A 26,340-nucleotide genomic window follows, 5' to 3' on the forward strand; every position below is an offset into this window, starting at 1 on the left:
GTATCTCTTAAATGTTCTGTTGTATTTTCCAGGCTTTCAGTGTTCTGCATACCTGGCTATTTCTTCAGCTTTATCTTTTATATCATTTATTTGGCCTTGGTTGTATTAACACTTTTGCCTTTCATTAATCTTCAAAACTTTAACAGTCATCTTATTTCCTGAAGCTTCTCCTTTCCCTTGATTTTTCCTTTATTTTGTGATCTGTTCTTGTTTCTTGGCTGCTGAAGCCTCTCAGAAGTCTGAAGTTACTAAATTAAACCTTAAATTCCAAGGCTCTCTTTTTCCCTCGAATTATCTCTTTCCTTCAAGGTCATCTGTTTATTTTTGTCTTCATTACATTGCTTTTGTTCAGCTGGTGTTGATCCTTGGATATTGATTCATATTCTGTGAGGAGAACTAGATTGATGGATTGATGGATTCGTACAGGTAGTCGTCATATGTCCTGTGCAGTTGTGTAGACTCGTTTTCTCCCAAAAACTCTCCCCCGAAAATAGGAGTCTACGTAAGTGGTGAAGTGTGTCAGTGTCAACTGTCACACTTCACTTTAAGACATATAAAAACGACATCAGTGCCAAAGTAACAAGGGTCCTGCAGAATCGTAATTTTTTTCCTTTTCAGGCATCCTAGCTTCCCTTTTTATACTCCTGTCTGTAGCCTTTTAAAAGGCCCCAGTAAAGTTCAATTCAGTGTTCTTTCTGTCCAGGACCACCACACCCACGCTAGGACAGCCACTACCACTCCCAAGGCAGGTGGTCACTCTGTCACCAAGGGGACACTTGGGTTTTATCCTGGAATTACATTTAGCTGCTGCCTGCTGGTCTTCTGAACAGCTGGTGTCTTCTGAGTCAGGCAATGCCTTTCTGTTCTTTTTATTTTCATTCTGGTTATGTGCTATTTCCAGATCAGTATTTACCTTCTACACATTTTTTCTCTTGTACCTACCTTTTTTTAGGCTGAGGTTTTCCTCTACCCTTATCAAACTGTTCTTGCTTGCTTTTTATCTTCCAGGAACATCCGACAGTTTCTGTCCTGCTAATGGAAATGTCTAGTGGTTGCTAGATCTACTTTTTGTAGAAGTTTCTCTCTCCCATTTTGAGTGATTTACAGGGGGAGGAGAAAGTGATACCTGCATTGTGCTGTCCTGATCCAGTTTCCTTATGCTGATTCTTCAGTAGTATTTGTTCCTTCCAAAAAATGTGTTTTTTTCCTTACTGTGAAAATAATACGTAAGCTTTACTGGAAACTTAGAAAATATGGACAAGCAAGGCAAAAAATGAGTATTTCTATGGGCCCAAATACAATTTTATGATTTAATTAAGTATCCAGTAAGTGCAATTTTCAGTGTTCTAACCATAAAGGAACAGAATATTTCACCCTTGTTCTAGTAGAGCTATTAGACACTGCAACACATATGTTAAATCAGCCTCTAGATACATAGTACATGGTCTGCAATCCATCTCATCGTGAGCAGAAGTCCAGTGCCCAGACACATTTTTTCTAATAGTCAGAAGATGTATCAGTTATTCCTTTCAATAACACATTTAATTAAGCAAAATAGTCAATCTAATCTATTTTCAATTTCATAATTGAGAGATAGTTAAAGTTAGGACTAACTCCTAATTGACTATATAAATAAAGGCATGCAATCATTTTAAAAAGTATTATTATATCACCTGTATATACATTTGACTGCATGTCACAGAAAACCCAAGAAATCATGAGTTATACAAAGATTTGTTTTTTCTCTCTCTAAGAGGAAACTGAGGGTAGGTGTTCCTGTGTTTTAGCCCACATCCAGCTTCCTTCTGTCTTTCTATTTTGTCTTTTACATGTGGCCATCATTCTTTTGCTTCCCAAGGTGGCTGGGCCACTCCTGCCACCGTGTCCATGTTCCTGGCTGTTCCCGGGACTTGTACCAACTGACTCCATCTCTCTGACTTTGGTTTCCCAGAAACCTTACTTGGTACAATTCCAGTTACCTCTCATTGCCCAGAAATGTTACATGATCATCTTAGCTGCAAGAGAGCCTGGGAAGTTGATACATTTTTACATAAAGTTTTCTAGAAAAAACAAAAAATCAGGTCCTTTTAAGGAAGACAGGCAACTGGGTTTTGGGTAGGCATTTGACAGTGTCTTCCACAGAGACCAGGGTTTATCCTGGTGCCTGGCATGCAGTGAGCATGCAGTATTGACTTGAAACCGCCAGACGCAGTGACCGGCGCCCAGGCAGTCATGTCTGTGGCCATGTCAACAGAGCCGTGTGAGTGCACATCTCATATGCCTAACACGTGACTGACTGCAGTTACCCTTGGGAGGATACACCTGGATAAAAATGCACTTTCATTTTTCTCAATAGCCAGATGACTTTTGTTGTATCCCAGCTCCTCTTATGGACGTGACCCTGGATGAAGAAGGGATCTCAGCAGTTCCCTGAGAAATGGTCAACTGGTGAGATAATGCAAGGGGACATGAGAGCTTGGAGGTTAGGAAAAGGAACTATTTCAGGGCAGCCAGGAAAATTTGAGGGGGAAAAAAAAAAGCCTACTTACCTTATAATAATGAAGAAAAAAGAGACTCACTCAGGAATGAATAATTAAATAGTTAAATCCACAAATAACTATGTGGCCTACCTGTAACTGCAGAACAAAAACAAGCAGAGCTGCAACCACAGCCACGGCCAGAAGTCAGAACGTGGCGCCAGTGCTCACCTAGACTCTCGTCCCCTCTGCTGAGCACATAATGGAAAATCTTACGCTACCATACATGTGTCTTTCAATATTAATTTAATTCCCACAGTAAGAAATGTTTTGACATTTCAGTTGTTTTCTAAATGTAAATATCTTGTGAGGAGCAGCAATGTAGCATCTTAAACATATAACAAGTGGGAAAAAGTGCCCTATCTTGCCTGGAGATATAAACACATTTCATTAGAGCCCACGTTGTCCATTTTAGTACAGAATTTCAGAGAGTGCTGATCTGAGTTCAGAAATGCCAGTGAAGCTGTCTCAGTGAAAGAGGTGAATCCCACACTGATCTGTACCTCTTGGCTGAAGTCAGGGTCCTCTTACTGAAGGTGCACCCTGAGTAGGAGACATAGAAGGACCTGGGTTTACTGGCATCTGCCTCCACTTGGAGTCATGGCAGCAGAAAATTTACAGTGAGAGACTTTCCTCTGTTATGTTTCTATGTGTGTCCTTCTCTTTAGTTCTTTATTTTTTGTCCTAGCAGAGGAAGAGGGATTTTTTTGTTGTTCTAAGAGTAACCCCTGTACCATTCTCGATCTAACGAAGATGAAGAGGAGGAGGAGGATGTTTAGATTCTATACAGTTTCCTTTCTTCTTACATGTACTTTGTATGAGGCGCTGTATCTGCATCTTACGATTGTCTTGATGCAGGCTAGCCCTTGGTCCCTTCCAAAATTCTCAAGGGTTTGGATGTGGCGAGTTTGTATTCTGGCCCCTCTTCTTCTGTTGCCTGAGGGTAGGTCAAGTTCTGGAGGTGAGGCTGTGAGCAATCCTGTTTTTGCCGATTTTGTCTCTGATTTCATTATATTTCTCATAAGAGTGTGAACTCCATCTTGTCAGAGGTCTTCACGTTTTCTTTTGAGTTGGCAGTAGGTGCCCTCAGGTTTTAGATTGTTCCCTCAGTGCAGGGAGTCTTCCATACCTTACTTCCAACCAGGACTCTTAATCCGAGGTATTTGTTCCTCTGCCTGCCCCATGCCCTTTCACAGCAGCCCCTGCCTCTCCTCTAGGAGTAGACACGGGGTGTTTTCAAATGACAGGTATCTATGAGCTTTTTACCCCCTCTGCCTTTACCTTCTGTTTTGATTGTCTCCTCCTCACCCAAGGGTTGTAGGGTTGGCTCAACTCAGGACCCCTGACACTGGACAGATGTGACAACAGTAGGTTATCTGCCACATATTCTCATAGCCCAGTGGGGAGGACACGAACACCACACAGAATCACACCTGGGGTGCACTTGGGAACAGAGTGAACAACCAGGGGTTACGAGAGCCAGGCTTTCTAGTATCAAGAGGGTGGGGTGCTCCCTGGTTCCCAGGGGAGGACGGGATTGGCTTGTTTGAATAATTCCAGGGGTGGACAGGGAACTGAAACCCACTGCTCAGGGATAAGCAGGAACTGCGTGTGTCTGGTCCCCTGCATAAGGTGGTTGTCTGGCTAGGGGCCTTAACCGGGGCAGGGTGAGCAGAGTGGGAGGGTACTTTGGGCTTAGATCACTTACGGCCCTCTTTACCAGATGTCAAGGCAGCACATATGAGGGAGCCTTGTTTTAGATTGTGTTCCTCACCAACACTCACACCCAGCCTTGGGCTCCCATGGTGAGTCTAGGCTGGTTCTGTTTCTTTTCTCTTTTATCACTATCTCTTTCATTAATTTTTTGAAGGTTTTGTCATCTTTTAAAAGTTAAAGGCAAGAGTGGTGCCAAACACGTGAAGAAATCTCCCACTGAGGTGGAAGAGAACAATTAGGTTTTTCTCCAGCCACACCCCTGAGCTACTCACCAGCTTATAGAATGAGAAAGTAGTACTGTTCTTTATCAGCAGAGGAGGAGGAGGGCTAGCATAACAGAATGACCACAGGAATAGTAAAAATGTTAATGTGCGTAATCACGTCTGTTACAAAATGTCACATCTTCTTAGCAGATTGCATCTTTTATCCTTTGAGCAAATCTGGCAAGAAGTATCTCTGGATACTAAATTTTCATATCCAAAAAGCTAAATCCTAAACTGGTGAGTATCAAAATGCTAGGCCCTTAATCATTTTCTTTCAGAAATTTGTGAATACTAATCTGTTTGCTTTTCCACATAATGTTAATGTTGAGAAATCTGATGCCTCTCTAAATCATTCCTTTATTCATATCCTGTTCTCATTTTTATATTTCTGGAAGCTTTTCAGGTTTATCTTTGTTGTTTGAGACCTAACCTGTCATCAGGATATGAAATCTTTTTTTTTATTATCATGATCAGCACTTAGCTTTTTGTTTCTAAAAAATGTTCCATTCCTTTCAGTTCTGAACATTTTTTCCCACTTTTATTTTATTGTAATCTCCATTTTCTCTATTCTAATTGCTTGCATTAAACTCACATATCTCTTCAAGTCTCTTATATTTTCCATGCTCTTTTTCCTGTTTGTTCTGTATGCTAGCAGATTTTTGTCTGCATCATTTTGTAGAAACCTAATTCTAATTTTTGTCATGAGTAGCTGTAATCGGGTCCCTATTGATTTTTAAATTCAGCAATTATACTGTTAAGTCATAAGAACTCATTTTTTCACTGATTTCCCTTTAATGTTGTAGTTAGTCCTGATTTATGGTTGTAGTCGTCTCTTAAATCTAAAATTATTAAATCATTATAAGCCTTTTTCTCTTTCCCTAATTATCTCTTTCTCCCAGAATGTTTATCACCATACTTCTTTTTCAAAATGTTGGTTTTCTCCATGGCTGACTTTTTTATGATGTTGACTTTCTCCAATGGCTGATCCTTGGTGATGGATTTATGTTTATTAATGGGGTGGATTGACTAATTAGTGACTTCTAGGGTATATCACTGCTGTATGATTTCTCTGCCGTTATATAGATATTTTCCCAAAGGACTCCTTATTGCATAAAAGGGCTGACTTTGGGTCCTGTGTGAGTCCGTAAGATGTGTGAACAGTCTGTGAGTGGACATTATTTTAGTAGCACACACGGGTGAGTACATGGGTGTGTGTGTGTAGGCACATGTATCCACACACAAATGCACACAAGCACACACCTTCAGTACCAAAGGGAGAGTGGTGAATGACATCATTCCCAGACAAAGCTGATGTTTTTTCCTTTTATTCTCCTATTCACGTCTGTCATGAAGGTCCAGAGTGACCTGATATTGAGGTCTCTTTTGATCCCAACTCTGGACATCTTCCCAAGGCAGGTAGTTTACTTCATTCAAAGTACTTTTCTTGGGTCTGTAATGGCTCCTGCCTGCTGTTCAGTGTAAAGGGAACTGTTGGGAGGTCTGTTGGGCCCCTCCATTGAGCAAACATTTTACAGTAAATTATCCTGACCATTGCTTGGGGCCCCTGCCTGTCCTTTGTAACTTTCTCTCTCAGCTTGGTTTTTGTTTGCTTTTTGTGGATTTGTACTTTCTTTGCCAGCAGTGTTGTCTAATGCTGTTCTGAGACTGAGAATTTCTCTGCAACTATGAAATAAATTATTTACTTATAATTTTCCAGGAATTTCTAACAATTTTTCATCTGTTAGTAGAACATTGCTCGTTTCTAGTGCCCTTCGGGGCTGTTCTTATAAAAATACGCCCTTTGTTTGCTTCTGAGTGGTGGGGAGTGGTACGCTGTCTGTCCTCCAGGAAAACTTAAGTTTTCTTGTACTGCCTCTTCAGCATTGTTTCCACTTCCAAATAGATGTGTTTTTCATATTAATATAATACATACACATTGGGGGAGAGTTAGAAAATTTGAAAAAGCAAGATGAAAAATAACAGTTTCTAAGGTCTTGTGTAGAAGTTTATTTCATTAATACCGTGTGTGTTTAATTTTGCAAAAGGAGCTTTAATCATGGAAGAGAACATAGAGAATATTTGCATATTATTTGGGGCAGTGCCATTGTATGACAAAAGCTGCTCAAAATCTTAGCGCATATGCACAAGGCCTACAGTGCAGTACATCACAGTCAGAATAGTCTCCAAGTACACTTGCTGCATAATGGAAATCAGAGCTTTTCCAGTATTCAGTGAATGGGAATGGAATATTTGATTCTATCACATGTGTTTGTAAGATAACAATCTAATGAATTTCCAGTTTCATAATTGAAAAAAAAACCTGACTACTCTTGCCTTTTATTTATAAATCATTGCAAAATACAGTCATAAAGTCAGATTTTGTAGTAGCATAATTCTGTCAGTAAGCTGCATGATTTAGACAATTAGATGTTTATTTCCCTTACAAAATAGGAAGTCTGAGTTTGGTATGACTGCTATCCCCAGCATGGATCTACCTACTTTTTTGTCTTTCTCTTCTGCTCCACTTAGCATACCGGCTAATGATTAATGCTTATAGGATGTCCTGATATCACAGGTACCCTGTCCATGTATTGGAATAAGCATTTCCAGCTGATTCCATCCACTTCAACAAGAAAAATTAACCCTCCTGGATGCTCTACCAAGTAGGATTCCACTCTTATCTCATTGGACATAAGCATCCCATGATCACACTTAGTCCTTTTAGATGGATGCACAGCATCTTCTAAAATTAGGTAAAATCAGGATATTCACATGTTAAGGGAGAAACAAAAAGTGGGTTTTAGCAGTCAGGTGGCCTTGTCTGCTTTTGAGACCCATTTGTATTACAGTGTATGACGCTCATGAGGATCAACATCCTTATGGACAAATTGGTGAAAACTGTTAGCATCGCATTATAGTCATGAACTCTGTGTATCTCCACATGGCTGCACATTTATACAGATTCTAATGTAATGTGTAATTGAATAGACAGTCACATTGGGAAAGATATGCCTGGATAAAAATGGCTTTCATTTCTTTCCGTAGCCAGGTGATACCTGTGACAGCCATCCTAGTCAGTTGGATGACACCCATGAGGAAAAAGAGCTGCCGGGAATTATCAAAACAGGTGGTTCCTTGGTAAGTTACAGCAGAAGAATTGGGGGTAGGGGTGAAAAAAGAAGCCATTTCTTTAAGACAGTCATGCAAAACTCCAAAGCAATGAAATATAATTAAGATGGCTGGACACCCACAGCTGTCAACACACCTGTCTACCTTTAATAGATTTGTAGGAAGACATTTAGCAATTAATGAACTGAAGTGTAATAGTTAAAGCCACAAAAAACTACATGCTCTATAAAAGCAGATACTGCGCAGTGTACTGTTTACATGTATTTACATGCAATATAATGTGTATGTGCATAATAAAACTGGGGAAAAAAGCAGGCCCTGTTATCACACACATTTTGGAAATGCTGTATATCACATCTCCCTCTTACAGATTTAAAATGCTCATCACTCTATTAATATCTGAAGGAAGAAGTCTCACGGTAAAGAAAAATTTTACTTCATTGTTTGACCCTAAACTCCTTTTAAGAAGTAATTGTTAACGTCCTGTGTTACTGGTACACTTTGGAACCTGTGGAGCACTTTTTGATTAATGCTGCCGTAGGTGATATTGGCACCAGTTAAGATGCTTACCATGATAGGATCTGTCTTATCATTTTAGGGTGTAGTTTGATTACACAAGAATGGCTTTCTGGATAAAATGCCCAGTAATTCAGGCATCTACTCTGACCATAGTTTCATATTTGAATTTTAGAGGTATATATCATTTGTCAACAGTATAAAATGACATAATTTATGTTCCTGGATAATAAGCCTATGTTTAGACAGCATTTGGGGCAAGAAATAAAGAAACATAGGAGTTTAAAAAAAAAGATACATACTTAGAAAACCAGTTATGGTAGGCATTTCTTTATGACATTTAGTTTCTTTACATTTTTATTTTATTTAAAAAAATTCTTGTAGGAATGTTGGCCCCGAATCACAGGTCCACAAGGTGTGGACCTCGAGTCACAGCACAGCGGTAGGTGTCCTCAGGTTGTCTGACCTTTTCCTGGTGCAGGGGGAACACCAGGCACCTTATTTCTGACCGCACTCTTCACCCTTAGTGTCCAGTGCCTCTCCTGCTTCCCCATCCCCTGCTTTTTCCCAGAGCCCCCTCTGCTCCCCATTTACCCAGAGGAGCACGAGGTCAGGCAGGCCTTGGGGGAAAGATCGGGCTTCTGTCAGTTTACAGCCAGGAAAGATTGCTTTACTTACGGTTTAGCCAGAGCTTTTTCTCGCATCTGTCTTTACTTGCATTTCCGTCCTGAGCTGTCTCTTCTCTCTCGGTGGAGCTTGTGTACTCTGTTTTCCCCTTAATTTTTCTATCCTCACATTCCCTCTCCTAACTTCCTCCCGGGTAGAAAAATCAAAATAGTGAATCGCAGTAGGTTCCCTCCCCTGCTGAGATGGTACTGGGGAGAGACTTCGTTTAAAGGGCTATCTGTGCACATATTGAACCCAGATGTGGTTACTCACACATTCAGTTGTTTTCTCTCATAATTTGAAGGAAATAGCAGTTGTCTATATCAAAAGTTCTTCCATCTGATGAGGAGGGAGGTGGATTTCGGAGAAGAATTTACGTCATTCCTAGAATACCTCCCCCCGACCACCACTCGTGGGAATGCTGCTGGGATTCTTTTCCTATTTTTAGTTGTGTTTTGTTGACTCTACTAGGTTTTAGGAGAGAGAGACTTGGTCATCTGACTTAACTCTTGCATTATATCCTAGAATGTAATCCCTACTGTTTACAGAAATAACTCCTTTTTATATTAAAATTATCCACAATCTGCTCCCTGCTGATATTTCCAACCTTTAGTTCCCTTGACTTTACCGTCCTCTACTTTTGAAAACAAATGAACTTTCTCTTTCAAGAACATACTTGGAGTTTTCCAGCAGTAAAATTTTGTTTAGTCTTTTCTCATCTTTTAAAATGGGCAAAAGGTTTAAATAGACACTTCAGCAAGGAAGACTCATGGATGAAAAACCATCTCATGGGAAGTGCTCAGTATCATTAGTGATTATGGAAATGCATATAAAGCCACAGTGAGATGTCTCTATAAACCTTGTAAAAGGGCTAAATTTACAAAGACTGACCATATCGATTGGTACTAAGGATGCAGAGCAACTGGAACTCTCAAACGTTGTTGGTGGGAACGTAAATGGCCCACACACTTTGGAAAATAATTTGGTAGCTTCTTAAAATACTAAACCTGGGCCTGCCACAGAGACCCAGCCATTCTACTCATAGATAATGTATATTCATACAAAGATCTATTCACAAATGTTTATAGCATAATAGCCCCAAGCTGGAAACAACCCAGTTTTATCTACAGGTAAATAGATGAACAAATTGTGATATATTCATACAATGGAATATTTTTCAGCAGTAAAAAGCAGTGATAACACACAACATGGATGGATCTCAAAATAAGCATACCATGTGAAAGAAGCCAGACAAAGAAAGATTTGACTTAGATGAAATTATAGGAAGCCTAAACTAACCTATATCGAGGGAGAGGTCAGTGATTGCTGGTGGGTGAGGAGGGGAAGGAAGCAGACATGACAGAGGGGCAGGAGGACATTTCAGAGAGTGCTGGCTTTGCTCATTGTCTTGACTGGCAATGGTTTCATAGGTCTAGATATTTTTCAAAACACATCAAATTGTATACTTTATACTCTTTAAATATGTGCAGTTAATTGTATGCCAGTTATACCTCAAGAAACCTTTAAAAAGGGCCCATATAATATTTTATGGTTTCATTACTATCCAACATACTTCTTTTTCAATAAGCTACGTATAATAAAGGAATTGTCCATTCACGTATTATATGTGGTTGAGTCTTGACTGTAAATCACAAATGCCACAAAATCTGGGCATTTACAAAAGATTTATTTAGAAAAGGTTTATAACCCAATCTACAGTCATCACAAACTATTCTACAAATCACTTGTATAGATAAAAGAAAACATTTTCCTTATGTGTCATCAACATAAATGTTAGTCTTCTGAGGTGTTAGTTTACTCAAAAGGCAAAGTAGTCGATCTAGTTTATTTCCAGTGTCTTAAGTGAAAATCAAATAGCTATACTTACTATTGATTCATAATTCACTGCAAAATACAATCATACCATCTGTCAAAAATTATCAGTTACAGCTGTGTTTGCTTTATAGAAAAGAAAATCTAGGAAACCATGATTTAAACAAGTAGGAGTTTTAATCACAAAACAAGCCAGGCTGGTACAAATGCAGTGGCAAACATCTAACTTTCTCCTTTGATGCTGCCACCATAGCATATGGATTTAATTCTTATACTTACAAGATGGTTAGCAAACTCTGGATACCATGCTGATGTTCCTGTTAGGGACATGTGCCAACTGACTGTTCATTATTAATGGAAAACCTTAGCTCTCCTGAAAAACCTGTGCAGTAGAATTTCTCGTGTTGCTCATTGACCTACAGTTGCACTCTTAAATGACACTATTTGGGTTTCTTTTATTATTTTGGTTGCCTGAATCTTACTCCTTTATAAATAAGCTTTTTTTGTTTGCCCTCTCTGCACCGTTTTTTGAATTTTTGAATTTGAATTTTTTGCTGGAGTTCTGAACTTTTACAGGCATCTGCCTCTTGGTTCATTCATCTTGGTGACAGCTTAGTGAGTTCTTTCCTAAGAGCTGTTCTTTCTTTGACTTCTGGACATTGTCTTCTGTTATGTCTTAAATTATTTTTTTCTCCCTGTTTTCTAAGCCCCCATTCTTCTAGAACGTGTAGTAAATGGTTCTTGCTTTGCTTGAATTGAGTTTCAGTATCCCCTAAGTTTTTTTTCATGTTAGTCTGTTTACTCTGATTTCTTCATCTTTATATTCCAGATTAGTAATTTTTTTCTTGGTTATGATTCTGTTATTTTTTTAGCTTGTCTCGCTCCTTGTAAATTTCAGCAATGATATTTTTATTTCCCAAAAACAACTTTTTTTCTCTCTGATTTACCCATTATGGTAGCTGTAGGTTGTTGATTCATAGCAGCAATAGCCCCTTAAATCACTCTGAAGATGAGAATTAAATTATTTTTAAGAAATCCAAATTACACATTTGGATTGTTTCCAGTTTTGAGCTATTGTGAATAATGCTGCTGTGAACATTCATGTAGTATAAAGGATGTGTATTCTCATTTCTTCTTGGTAAAGATGCAGCGTAGTTCAGATTGTTGGCAAAGAAGCCACGCTCAGCCCTATCACCGATAGCTTTTAAACTCGGCGAGGAATAATTCAATAGGTAAATCAAAAATAGCTAAATTCTGTCTTTTAAAGAAGCATTTACAGGCAGTAACAACAACAACAGAAACTTTTTTTTTAACATGTATCTTAAGTGGAGGATGTTGTCAGTTAAGCTTGATCCTTCTGGATGAGCTTATACAGAAAAATAACAGACTACCATGTAAATCTTTTTTCAGTGTTTTCAGTATCAAGTAAGATACAAATATTTAGGTTTTTTCATAGTACTTTCCAAATGTAAACGTCTTGTGTGGAGAACATGTTAACTTTGAGAATGTGTAGCAATAAGTGATAGAACAGTGGAGTTCTGCCTGAATGAGAGTACCATCTGACCAGGCCAGTGCACATCTCCCATTGGGCCGCAGCAGATGCCCATGTTGCCTTCAGTACAGGGAGAGCTTCTGACCGAGACCGTGGATCCTCGGTGTTTTTTCCTGTCCGCCTTCTCAGTCCCTCCACCATACCCCGTCTATCAGAATCCTGTCACAGCAGGAAGATGAGATGAGCCAGCAAAGGTTCCATCTCAGGAAGCACAGGGTGGGACGTGTTCATGAGGCAGGAGGTACCAGCACACTTTCAGGCAGAACTCCACCTTCCTGGGCCCCTACAGGTCTCTGCAGTCATGGGGCAAGTCTTCAGTGATTTTTGATTGATTATGTAGGAAATTGCATAAGTTTCCTCTGCAATTGAGTAGATCAACTTTCCTAAAAGGCCAAAATTGTTGATTGTGGTTTTGTGAGTGAGTGTGGTGTACTTAACTTTGAGGTGCATAGAGGGGGAAGGTAGGTTAGTAAGCACTCCTCACATGCAAAACAGTGAAGGGAATGAAGAGCTCTTCTTAATTCCAGGAAAAGCTAATGTCATTTTTCAGTCTCCCCTCCATGTCTTTGGTTATGGTCTCCTGAGGTCCTTCTCTCTTAGACCTCTATACAGTCCTCCCTCAGTATCCACATGGGATTGGTTTCAGGACCCCCCAGGATACCAGAATCCATGGATGCCCAATCCCCTTATATAAAATGGCATAATACTTGCATATAACCTACACACACCCTCCTCTATACTTTGTCATCTCAAGATTACTTCTCTATAAATGGTTAAGGGCATGTGCAAAATTCAAGTTTTGTTTTTGGGAACTTTCTGGAATTTTTTTTTCAAATATTATCCATCCAGGTTGGTTGGATCTGCAAATGTAGAACCCAGGGAGGCAGAGGGTCAGCTGTACTCAAACTAGGAGCGCACATCCCCCCAAGGCAGTTAGTTCATTTCACTTAGACTGAATTTTGGTGGGGGGTTTCTAGGGTTGTATCTAGGGGCTGTCTGCATATTAAGGAGAGATGGTCCAGTTGGCTCCTAATTTGCAAACAAGTCTTAAAGCTGTTGCCTCTGGCCCTTTCCTGCTTTTTGTGCACTCTGTTACTTGTTTTTCTCTTCTTTCTCTAGAAATTTTCCTTTGTGCTGTTTCAGGTAGAGGTTTTTATTTTACCAAACCAATTCTGTTTGCTTTTCATTTAGAAATTCCTAACAATTGGTCTGCTGTGAAATTCTTTGCTTGTTTTTAGTGCTGTTAAAAATCTGTTCCTTTAAAAAATAAATGTTTTCTGCCATTTTTAGTGATTTGGGGTGGGAGGGGAGTTAGATGATTGTCAGGCTTGCCATCTTGACGTAAAACACAAGAACTAGCACAGAAATTTATTTGTTCCTTTAAAGAAAAAAGAGTCCTTTGTTCATTTTATACAGTAATGCATACTGTTTATAGAAGATTTAGAAAATATGGTCAAGGAAGATGAGTGACAGTTTTTTAAAAGACAAAATAAGTCAAATTTAGTATCAGATATATTCAGTTTTGCGATAAGATTCCTTCAGTAAAGAAAAGAATATTCATGTCTTAATTTCAGTAATGCCATTTTACACTAAAGCAGAAATCTTGTACTTCAAGCTTTATAAATGAAAAAAACTATTTGGTGCTATTGCTACTGAATTCTAATCACTGCAAAATACAGTTATAGGGTCTATTAAAAAAATAAGATTAGACAACTTAAGTATGTTTTTGGTTGCATGTAATAGAAAAGTAGGAGTTGCTTTGGTTCATATGGAGATGCTTAAGGGGGGTGGTCCAAGCCTGAGAGGGCAGCCACATGACGCACAGACCCAGCCATCTCTGCCATCCATCATCCTCATGGGAACAAGGAGCCTGCCAGCTCCAGGCTGTCATCTGTGCTGCTGTCATGAGCAGGTATGAGCTGATCTCATTCTTTTGGTCAGGAAAGCCATAACTTTTCTAGAAGCACTCTTGGTAAAATCACACTTCCACCTTGTTGACCACACTTGTCACATGATCACTGTTAGCTGCACAGAATCCTGGAAATCAAGTTCTTTGGTTGAACACCTAACTCCCTGGAACAAAACCAAGATCTTTTTAAGGAAAATGGAGTTGCTGGCAGGCAGGAGCAGGGTCCGCCACAGAGGCCAGGGTCTGGCAGGGGGCTCACAGTGATGATATCTGAAGGGCTGGTGCAGGTGCCCGTGATAACCTTGTATATTGCCACGCATGTCTGAATATATACACGTGGTGGCATACACAGGAGACAGCATTTGCCTGAATAAGAATGGTACTTTCATTTCTCCATTTAGCCAGATGATGCTTCTCTCAACAGTACTACCTTGTCAGATGGGTCCCTGGATGAAGAAGAGGGTTTTGCAGTTCCGAGGAGTGGTTCCGTGGTAAGTCATGCATGCCAAGACAGTTGCATGTCAGGGCAAAACTGCAAGTTCAAGGCAAAAAGAAGCAGTTTCTTCAAAACAGAGGAGAAAACATTGAACTAACATTGCAAGGTAAACCAAAGATACCAGTAGACCCACCAACCTTGTAACAGGAAGAAGGAGGCTTAAAACAGAATGAATAGACTTCAGTTTAAAAGAGGACTGCATAAATTAATACCACTGCTACACTCAGAAACCAAAGGGTGTTCTCTAAAGCATCAAGCATGGTGGAATTTGTTAACTTTGGTCCTCTTGGCTGAGTTTATGCAAAGGATCTATACTAATTCTGCCATCTTAACTTAGAAGTCCTTTTACCTGCAGGATGAATTAAAATCTCCTCACCCTGATATTGAAGGCTCTCCACTGTTGCCTACATACCCAGTGTTAGATCTCAGGACTCACTCATACAAACCCTCCACTTCAGACAAATTCACTCACTTGGCCTTGAGTAATAGAACTTCTACTTTTCTTTGTCTAAAACTGTCTTTTTCCCCCCTCTCCTCCCCTCCACTGGGCATCCCCACTTGGTGTCCCTGTGCAGAAGTTCTGCAGGGGTGACATAATGGACCAGAAGTAAGAGACCCTGCTGGGTGAGGTAGCGATTCTCCAATAAAAGGCGATGGAAGGGAGAAGATAGCAGGGCAGATGGGCAGATGGAGGGGGCACATTCAGTGTCCCAGGGGCAGTAGCTTCTCATCTGTTGTGCAGTTTGATAGACAGGGTAGGCGACATTCTCCCAGGATAGCCCCACTGTTCAGGGATAGAATGCTGTTAGCCCCATGTGAATGAGCTTTTCTGTTGTGTTTTCAAATTTTTGGTTATGAGGTTGTTTTGTTTTGTCTCATGGTGATCACAGAAGAAGCATAAAATAATGTGAGTGACTTTTTGCGATAAGTTTCCTTCAGTAAAGAAAAGAATATTCATGCTTTTTGTCAAAAGCACTACAGGTATAGCACACATAGGCTAAGAGTTACCCACAACTTCTGACGTACTAGCTTTAAATTCAGTTGTCACTTCCCTGGTTAAGACCACCCACTGGAATGCAGATGAGTGAGGGTATCTCTGTTTTAGAGAGAATCTCCAGTCCACCCTCACTTACTGATGAAAACAAAGTCAGTCAGTCACAAACTCTGGTAACTCCTAGAAATGAGGGGTTACCTGTAGTAGTCCTTACACGGTTGTGCTGTGCCCCTGTGATGAAGGACTCCTATTCTAAGTAAGGCCTGGCCCAGGAGCTTTCCTTTTTGGTCTCAGCTGGTGGTATCTGTGTCCAGGACTCAGCTCTAAGTGTTCTCCTCCCCTCTGCCTGGCTTCTCCCCTCTACGTGCCCATCTCTGAGACCTGTGGATTTCATCTCATCTGGTAAATAGTTCTAGAAAAGTTTTACTCCCCTCTTTTCCTGCAACTACTTCTTAGTGCAGAAACTCATTATCATCTTTCTGTGTTACTGAAGCAGCCGTCTAAGTGATCTCCCAGACTTTAGCTTATACCCTCCCATTTTACCCTCCTTGCAACTGCAAGTCATCCACCTGAAGTGTGAATCTTGCTTAATGCCTACAGCGTTTCCCCCAACACTTTCTAGTTAATGTGAGAGCTCCTGATGTAGTCTGACCCCTCGTCTGCCCCTAGCTGACTTTGCCTTTCATATAAGCAACAAGAAAGTACACTGAGTGGTTCCATGCACAGACAAAGCAGAACTTGAAGCAGGATGTCTGCACAGTTGAGCTACTAAGAAGAGGGGGTTGGGTAGGCCTGTTTTCTAGACTTTCCATGGCAGTTCCATGACCACAGTTCCACTGCTAATAGACCATTGCTAGTCATGTTTTTCTATTTCTTCATTCTTTGCTGCTTGCTTCTCTACATTACTGTTTCATTGATTCATTCATTTATTCATTCACCAAATCCTCACGGAGCACATACTGTCTACAAATGGATTCTTGAAAGTTTGAGAGTGTATGAGAAAGAAAATGATCTTGGATGGCAGCTGTAGATAGAGCTTCCTGGGGTAAATTAATCAGATTTCAATTTTGTTTTCATTTTGTTTTTCAGAAAACTGTTTGAATGTTGATAATGACATAAGTAAAATTTCAGCAGTATTGAGACTCAAAAAATTTTCATTGGTACCAGTCTCAAGTGTGACTTGCTTTGGATTGTTTGTTACTTAGAATATCTTTACTTAGAAATGTTTAAAAAATTGATTAGTTGCTGAAGTAGCCCACAGATGCTAACTTAAGCCTTTCTGCACGTGTACTGAGAATCATCATGGAACTTCTTACCATGAGGTAGATACAGTTTGACTTCCTTGCTTCTCGGTTATAATGAGCCACCTCTGTTCGGTTCTCCAGTCTCTCCTAGATGGTGGATTTCCAGTAACTCAGTGAATGGTGGTGAGGGCTTCCAGGTTCTGGCCGTGATGCTCATAGAGGAAAACCCCACAGACAGTTTACTGTCGTCTCCGAGGCTCCAGAGGCTCCCAGCAACTTGCAGTTAGAATTCATGTTGTGGAATAGGCAGTAGGCAGCCTAACTATCTTTTCCAAGGGGTAACCTTGTCTTGACCAGTACCTTTCTTTTTCATCTTTTCTACTTGTTTGATTTGCACCTTTATGATAAGTGGAATCTCCACATACACAGGGTCTGTCTAAATGACTATGGCTCTATGGTTTGTTTATTTAAATCGGCTACAGTAAGTTCACCCTCACTGTTCTGAATCAAAATCTTCTTTCTTCTCAAATTTTTTCTTTCAGCTGAACCTTATCATAATGCTATCACTACCCATTAAAAAATCTTGTTAGGACTCCACTAAGAATTCTGTTGAATTTAAAGATTAATATTGGGGAGAGAATTCATATCTTAAAGTATTGAGTCTTCCCATTGGGAAATAATGATTGTGTCTTCCCACTTATTTATATCTTCTATGCTTCAATAAAATTCCATAATTTCCTTTCTTAACATTTTTTTCTTACATATTTTTTCATTGGTTAATTACTAGGAACTTAATAGTTTCATTGGTGTTTTAAATGGTAGGAGTTTTTCATATCTTCCAGTTTGTTTTTGTGGATACATAAGAAAGGCATTTTTTTGTTTCTCACAAAAGTATCTCATATCTTTCTTTCTGAAAATTTTTTTATTTCTTAGAATTTTTCATTTGATTTTATTCTTTGTGCAGAAATCGTCTAAAATACTGAAAGTTTTGTTTGCACCAACTTTAAAATGCAGTTGGACCTCCTTATTTGTAGGTTCTGCACCCGTGGATTCAGATTGAATTGAAATTCAATTGAAAATATTTGGGGAAAAAATTTCAGAAAGTTCCAAAAAGCAAAACTTGAATTTGCTGTATACGAGCAACTATTTATATAACATTTACATTGTATTAGGTGTTACACGTAATCTGGAGAGGCTTTAAAGTATACAGAAGGATGTGCATAGGTTACGTGCAAATACCACACCTTTTCATATAAGGAACTTGAGTATTCACGGATTTTGGTATCCTTTGGGGTTCTGGAACAATCCCCCATGAATACCAAGGGATGATTGTAGTTATTCATCTTGTTTACTTTCCTTATCTTATTAGACTGATCACAATCACTTATAACATTGAATAGTAACTGTGAGGATATTTTGATACATTTTTAATTTTCTCTGTTTTCTTGTGAGTTCTTCTAAGTTTCATTATTAAATAGAATATTTGTTCTGGGTTTCTGAGCCTTGTAGTTGCTTTGATCAGGAATAGAGGTTGAATTATATCAAATGATTATTCATAATTTATTAAAATGAATATATTGGTTTTCATCTTTAAAAGGCAATTGCTTTAGGAGATTACATCGATAGGTTTTTCTAATGTGAACTGTAGTTTCACTGCTTAGTTAAACCACACTTGTGCTACATTATTCTTTTCTTACACTACTGAATATGATTCGCTACTGGTTTAGCATTTTAACCACTATTGTAATAGTGGATTAACCTATATATATATAATTTATTTTTGTTGTTACCGGAGTTATGCTAGTCTTGGTACAAACATGTTGAGATCTTAGAATTTTTTCAGTATTTTGGAGCTGTTTATTAAACTTTGGTGTAAATATATAATCTGTAAAAACTGTTATGTATAATTTTATGCCAAGGTCTAGCATCATTGTAGGCCTAATTCTTTGGTTAATTTTTCAATGAATATGGCTTAGGGATTATATTTCTTTGAGACCCAACTTGTATGAATTTTGTTAGCGTGTATTTGTTCTAATAAAATATCCAATTCATTTAGAGTTTCAATATGGGGTGTGTGTATATACAAATACATGCACACACTTATTTAGGTGTATAATTTTAAAATTTTCTATGAAGGTAACTATTATTCCTTTTTTGTTCCTAAAATTTATATCTTTTATCTCAGTCAGAACTGTAAATAGTTGCCTGTGTTGGCAATAATTTTTTTAAAAAGTCACTACTTTTAACTAACTAGTCTACTTTTTCTATTGTGTTAACTTATTTAATTCTCCTTAATTTTTTTCATTCATTTTTGGGTCTACTTGGATAATTTTTTCTTGTCTCTTGTATTATAAATATTTAATTTTAAACTTTGTTATTTGCATTTAAGATTAAGAAGTAATCTCTGAATAATACTTTGGCTATTCCCTTGGATTTTTGGAATTTATTGCTCTCATTGTCTTTAATGTTTCGTTTATAATTTCAGATATGATTCAGTTTTTAATCCAAGATATCATCAAAATGCCTTTAGATTCACATTTGGATAGATGTTATTGTTATTATACTTTAAATTTCAAATTGATTGCAGATTTGTCAGTGAATGTGGCTTATTTAAGTTCATCTATGGGGAATTTGGCACAGTGGTTGCAGATGTGGGTTTATCCGTCCTGATCTCAGGTGCAGAAGAGGAATATGGGGAACCTTATCATCTGTATTGACTCAAGCACAGGCAGCTTTAGTATATAGAGTTATATAGCACATAGGTTCAAACCAGGAGGGAAAAACCGAACAGCCAGTAAGGAAGATCAGAAACACCTTTTGAGTCAGTGAATGTTTCCTGTTAAGTAGTTAACATGGAAAATATTTGGTATGATGTCTTTTTACTGTGAAGGAAATACCAGATTGTCAAAGTCTAGTTTTAGGAGAACTCAGGCATATAGTGCTACTAAACTACATTGTGGAATTTCAGGTAATAATCTCCCAACCTCGACTCTCCAATCCCAGTACAGTATGATTTGGGTGCTGGTGGCTCGGAGTCTGTGCTTCTCCTTAAGCAGTTGAAGCCCCAGTGACACTCTTGTGCTTTGCTGTGTAGGGAGATGCTTTTCCCTTTAGGACAAGCAGGGAAGTTTGTCTTAAATGGGAGTGGCATTTATGTTTGAAATACATTAAAATCACTAGTAAAAATTTTTTAAAGGTTCTAATGTTAATATGTGTAATGAACAAATGGATCTTTTTAAACTATGAATACCAAGCAACTACCCTTTTCACTCAACCTGTTTGAAAACTCGAGGTTTATTGGCAGAGAGATCTGCCTTTTCATTTTCACCCGGTCCTTCCCTGGCTTTAACACGTGCATGTTCTTTTGTTTGTTTTGTTATGTTGCATTTTAACCCTTACAAATCTAAATCTGAACACCTGGCTTTCAAAACCTTCTTGACTAATGTATTTTTCTAATACCTTGTCTTAACTCCTGACAAAGGAGGCTCTCTGATCCTCTTATGAAGCTGAAAAGCTTCAGATTTCCATACCTGACATGTGTAATTCCGAGTCTAGCCTGAGTGTTTTGCCTGCCTTCTGTGCCTTTGTAAGTCCTTTTCATCATTCCTTGAGTTCTAGCGCAAGGTCAACCACCTCTTCCTCTTCATTACTCTCCAATAAACACTTACAGTGGTATTGTAGAAATTAGCTGTTATCAGTGGATTGTCCTCTAATCATGTTCCATAAATATTAGTCTCTTCTCCTCATCATAAATAGCTGAAGAGCTATTTATTCCTGAAGCAGGAATAGGACTTTCCCCCTAAGAAAGTCCCAGAATAATATACATTACGAAGAGCCAGGCATTCATTCAGTACTATAGGTCGGCTAGACGCCAGTTAAACTAAGACAGCAGATAACCCTTTTCCACTTTACAGATTAAGAAATTGACATTTAGTAGATTCAAGCATCCCAAACCATCAGCTTCAAGCCCTATTTGAATGTCTCTCAGTTTTCAAGAGTTCTCTCCCATAGATGAGTTATTTCGAAGTTTGATAAAGTATTTCTTTGTTGGCAAACTTAAGGAAACTACTGAAAAGAGTTCCCTGTCTTTTTTAAGGATTTTAGTATCCTATAGTGTTAGTTTTTAGAGCTACCAATTACATAATTGGGCATCTGTGTTTTAGTAATTGGCTATGTATTCACATCCTGTTTACACAGTAAGATGTGTCATCTCCTTTGGAATAAAATCGGGGAGAGAACCCAAAGCTCAGCATTCGAGATTCCCGTGTACAATTTATAGGACATGATAAAAGATCTTTCATGAGGCAGGTGTTCTGTTCATATTGCTAAATAAATATGAGAATAAAAGAAACAACATCAGGCTCTGGGGAAAGACAACAGGCCGACGTGTGAAGAGCATGTAGGAGATTCTTGGTGGAATGGCAGCCGTTCACCCTCACACATACTCACAGCTGATGACTTCCACTCGGAAGTTTACATTGGTAGAAACGGTAGGTTTTGTGTGTAAAGGTTTTACCAGTACCCACCCCACCTGAGCAGTAACTCGCTTCACAGGGCCCTACAAAGATGTATACTCAGCTTCTGGTAACATCGCAGGGGAACACAGTGCTTTGGCAGGATTGCAGTGAAGAAAGTAACAAATTAATTAAGAGAGGAAACTAAGCTAAAAAACACACTTATTGTTTGGTAGTTATAACTGTATTTCATAGCAAAGAGATTAATATATTAATACATTAATAGTAGCAACCCTCATGCAGTACTCACTGTATGCCAGATGTTGTTCCATGTGACTTGTACAGTCATTTAAAATACATAATAACTCGTTGAAATATGTTCTGTTATCATCTTCATTTTATAGATCCAGAGACTAAGCAGTGGCAAGTTCTGTAACGTGCTTGAAGTCACGCACCGAAGGGTAGAGCCAGGATCAGAACCCAAGCACTCTGGCTCCAGCATCTCTGTTATTAACTATCTAGCTATGTCATTCATGACTTCGAGTTTATGACCACCTGCATCAGAAATAACAAATGTTATCATTGCTGAATTAGATGACATCAGGCATTGTAATTTCAACACGTTAGGAAATGTCTGACAACACGCATTTAAGAAGACGTGGTTATTCTGACCTTGACTTAATTCTCTCTTGAATGTACTGTGAGCTGTTACAGGGCTGACCTGAGTGGGCAAACAGAAGAAGTCAGTTGCAAGCCCTTAATGGGATCAAGAATTGCTTTTTGTGAAAAGAATTCTAGTATACTGCAGAACATGAATTGGGTTGAAATGTTGGGTATTTATGGTAAAATGCTTTTGTGTTCATCTTCCCTTGTTTCACAGTCTATCCTTGAGACTATTCCAGACACACCAGTTCACTCCAATGGATCAGCAGACCCTGGACAGTCAGTTCAGAACGCAGTGAGTGGTGAGTCACACAGCCTCCTAGTGAACGCAAGCTGTGTCCGCTCGCTTTTGTGCTGGCACTCAATTCCGTTAGCAGGGAATTTCTAAAAGCAAAGTCTGAGTATGTTTTTCTCCCTTGTTGATTCTGTCAGTCCGGACTTCTCCGCCCATCCACCTCCAAACACCCTATTCTGTCATGCCAGGTGAAGTTAATTGAGCCAAATTGGAAGCAGAATCTTTTACACCTTTATTCCCACCTTATCATTCAGAAACTACACACTTAGGTGGTGTCTTTGATTTGGGGCCTCTTTCACAAGCAGTCTGGATCTGCTTAACAGCTGCAAGCAGGCCAGGAAGTAGACTTCTTCCAAGAGTCTCTGATTATGCTCAAGTATATGCAGACCGGAGCAGCTTGTGATGTCAGAGTAACAGCTTTTAACTGGGCCTCTTCCCCTTGAGAGTTGGGTGCTCCACGGGGGCTCAGTATGGAATCTCAAATTCTACTTGTAGGAAGTAGGCCTGTTTAGGCCACACTTTAGTGATTCCTAAGTTTCCCATAAGTATGCACACTCTTGTATACAACAGAACCCCATACTTCCAGTGTTAGCTCCAAAATTCAAATAAGTTGGGGTGATGAAAATGTTGTAAGGTTGATTGATGGTTGCACAACTCTGCAAATATGCTGAAAACCATTGACTTGTACACTTCAAATAGGTGAATTGTAGGCATGTGGATTACATTTTAATAAAGCTGTTACCGAAAAAAAATCAAACAGGATGGACTTGTTATAAGTTTTTCCGCATCATTCTGTTTGCTGCCATGTTGTTAATCAGTTCAGATCATACCACTAAGAGATGACAGTCTACGTGGAGCAGTCTAGTGCTTGGGAGCGCTGGCCTGTGTAGTCACCACTGTCCGAAGAATCTGCCCGTAGAAGTTAGAGTACTGTTTAACAATTAATCTTACTGTCACTTGAATGCACACCTCTGTATGATGAGTGAGAATCCTAATAACTGTGTTATTTTCTAAGTGCTTATCCATTTACTGCGTGTCCATGTACTGTGTTTTTAATCAGTATTACTGTTTAAAATTTTCAGTTTGTTGATTTACAAACTTCTCCATTCAACTTTCAATTAAGATGAATTACATCTTCTATCATTTATGTCTTTTATTCCCTTTGTTCTATTTGGTTTTCTTTTAGTCACTGTCTATAGAAGAGGGTAAAATAGGTGAATTTTTTTAATCAAATAATTCTTTTTGTTCTATATGAAAAATTTTGCCAGGCAATGAAATAAGATGGCGAGCCAAACTCTTAATCAAAAATCAGATTTAGGATTACTGAAATGATTTCACTTGTTTTTGGTAAAGAATCTATTGTCTTAATTTCAACTTGAGAGAAACATGTATGTGAGATATACTTGTCACCCATTCAGCTCCTTCTTAATGTGCATCACCAAGATCAGGTAACCAATACCAAACAGGAATGAGGATCAGTTCACCTCGACAAACCTAATAGTGAAGTCCACATTGAATTTGAACAAATCTTAAGAGGCACAGTTCCATAGTTTGGGGGGAAAACCAAGAGGAGTAAAAGTAGCCAGAAATTTCTGGTGAGGTCTGCACCCTTTCTCCTCTGCTTTAAACTGCTGTTTTCCCAAGAGCAGCAATGTTGGGTGTTGATGGACTTAATTTTAATATCATAAGAATATATAGAAATATTCCAATTTTGGACTTTCCTCTAACCTCCAATGCTTTTCATGAGACATAAATATCTAAAATTAAAAACATCAGATTAAATAGAAAGTTTGTTTGGATAATGATCATAGAAATTTGTTTATAAGGAAGTCTGGTGACTTTGCATTGTTTAACTGAAATCATTCTGAGTGAGTCTGATGCTTTTCCTGGGATGTAAACATTTTGTGCTTATTTTACAGTAAATGGTTATTGATTAAATGGCATATTAAATATTCCACATCCTTTGTTCTTTTAGATGATGACTATCTGGAAAAGAACATTTCATCGGAAACTGAAGAGCTGTCCTATGAAGTATCTTATTCAGAGATGGTTACAGAGGCTCCAAAAAGGAATAAATTAAAGAAGTCAGATTTTAAGAAAGAAGACTATGTTCTACCTGTAAGTAAAACCTTTTATGGTTATTCCACTAGCTTCCTGTGACTTCTCTGTGGGACAAACTAGAGTTTTTTAAAAAATGTCTTTGTGCACAAGGGCATGGGGAAGGGCCAGGCACCAGGGTTGTATCACACTGAGGACACCATTTGTTGTGCAATGCACAACCTGCCTGACTGTACCTGGTAGCCCTGGGTTGAGGAAGAGTTGTGAGGGTATGTGTTTGAATACTGTTTATCGATGAAATTTCCACTTGGCTTGTGTGCTTTCATGCACTTTATATCCTTATCTCACCTATGGGTTGATGTAGATTCTAACTGTACACCTACTTGAGCCTTTAGAAGCCACGTATCAGAACAGAATGGGGTTCTGCAGAAAGTCACGGTAATAACAAAAGAAATGAGAGCTTATAGGACAGACACTAAAAATTCATCAAAAATAAATTTAAGAACTGGTAATATTATTATGGGATGGGAAACTAAAGCTATGTACTTCATTATCCTGAAAGCCTTGTTGTTTGTATCCAGGATACTATCTCCTGAAAGCCCAGTACAGGAGCTAAGTTACATGGATCTATTTGCTACTCAATAAATGCATTGGGGAAGAATTCATGATGTGGAATCCTGAATATTCTGTGCTGATCAGGGCTAGAGGCATGATGAGCAGGGCTCAGACAGCTTCCAAGCTAGAGGACTGAGTTATCTAGAATCACGCAGCCTTTGCCCCAGGCGCCTGCACCAGTCACAAACAAACACCCCAGGATGGAGGGGAAGAGGACAAGGCAAGAAATATAAAACTCACCGATCACCCTCTGTGGGCTCAACACTGGACTAGGTCTAGTTGTCATCATCCTGGTGACTGTTCCCATTTTACAGTTCAGGAAACTGAGGCCCAAACAGCTAAGTAATATATCCATATCACTACAGCTAGTAGGAGGTAGAAACAGGATTTAAACCTATCTGTATCTGTCTCCAAAACTGTTCCTGGTCCCTACGTAGCCTCTGTGTTGGAGGGCACAGTGGTGTTCTGGGGCAAAAGACCAACAGGACTCTGGTTTTGGGGGAGTCCCTCTGAATCTTTAGAGAGAATTGTCCAAGAGAGGATACTGGTCTCCAGTGTCTCCTCATCCAAGCTGTTTGTCTCTTCCTGAGTTTTGGCTCACCTAGGGTACAAGCAGCCTCCCGTGAAGAACTCTGCATAGGGTTTAGCACAGGGTAATTGCTTAATAATGATTGCAGTTCTTGTTTATATTGTTGTGGCTACATGTTATGTTATGTGGCCATGGTCTCAGAGAGAAGATAAAATAACTAAGTGTTTTAGCACAAGGTATGCCTCAGACCACATCCTATATTTTGTTGTTTTGCTTTTAAATACGTAGAATTTCAAAGAACAGTTGTTGAATAAATGAATAAATGAGTGAATGAATGAGTTGGGAGATGATTTTAAAACTCCAGGGAAGCTCTAATTTAGAGAACTCCTATGGAGAATGTGTACTTAAAACTTTCTACTTCAGCATCATTTTTCAATACCAGGTTTTCTGAGAGCAAAATATTCTTATATACTTTATGTATGTACTAATATATAAAACTTATTTATATTTATTATATAGTTACATGTGTTATACTTAATGTATAATACTTTTATTATTATTTATATTTAATATTTTATTATTATTTATTTATTACATAGGTACAATCTTTTTTTTTTTCCAAGATTTTCTTATAGTCTTCACAATATTTCTGGATTGTTGAAGGTTTTTTTGTTGGTGGTCTAGCATATTCTGTTTTCCAGTGTGGAAATGGAGAATATATAACAATATCATTATCTTCAAAATGATAGTAGGACTATTTGGCATTTCCTATGCATTTTTCTTTTTTAAGAATATTATGAATTATCTGAATTTGATTTTTAAAATCTCAGCAAGCATGTACAATCAGTTTCAACTGGGAAATTATTTGCAG

The 26,340-nt window shown here is 38.7% G+C and overlaps 1 protein-coding gene across 4 annotated transcripts in view; it reads left to right on the forward strand.

The window, feature by feature from the left end:
* The window catches only part of ARHGAP28 (Rho GTPase activating protein 28), a 141,229-nt gene that overhangs the window by 82,295 nt on the left and 32,594 nt on the right, over positions 1-26,340 (forward strand). For 3 of the 4 annotated variants that reach the window (XM_010992230.3, XM_064481600.1, XM_064481601.1), the window contains 4 exons: positions 7,562-7,654; positions 14,523-14,612; positions 22,190-22,274; positions 24,243-24,385. In XM_010992230.3, coding sequence (XP_010990532.3) covers positions 7,562-7,654; positions 14,523-14,612; positions 22,190-22,274; positions 24,243-24,385 — 411 coding nt within the window. The remainder of the gene's footprint in view (positions 1-7,561; positions 7,655-14,522; positions 14,613-22,189; positions 22,275-24,242; positions 24,386-26,340) is intronic. The other variant, XM_064481599.1, reaches the window with a different exon arrangement.

Source organism: Camelus dromedarius, chromosome 32 (genome assembly GCF_036321535.1).
Source record: "Camelus dromedarius isolate mCamDro1 chromosome 32, mCamDro1.pat, whole genome shotgun sequence".
In the NCBI taxonomy this organism is placed as follows: domain Eukaryota; kingdom Metazoa; phylum Chordata; class Mammalia; order Artiodactyla; family Camelidae; genus Camelus; species Camelus dromedarius.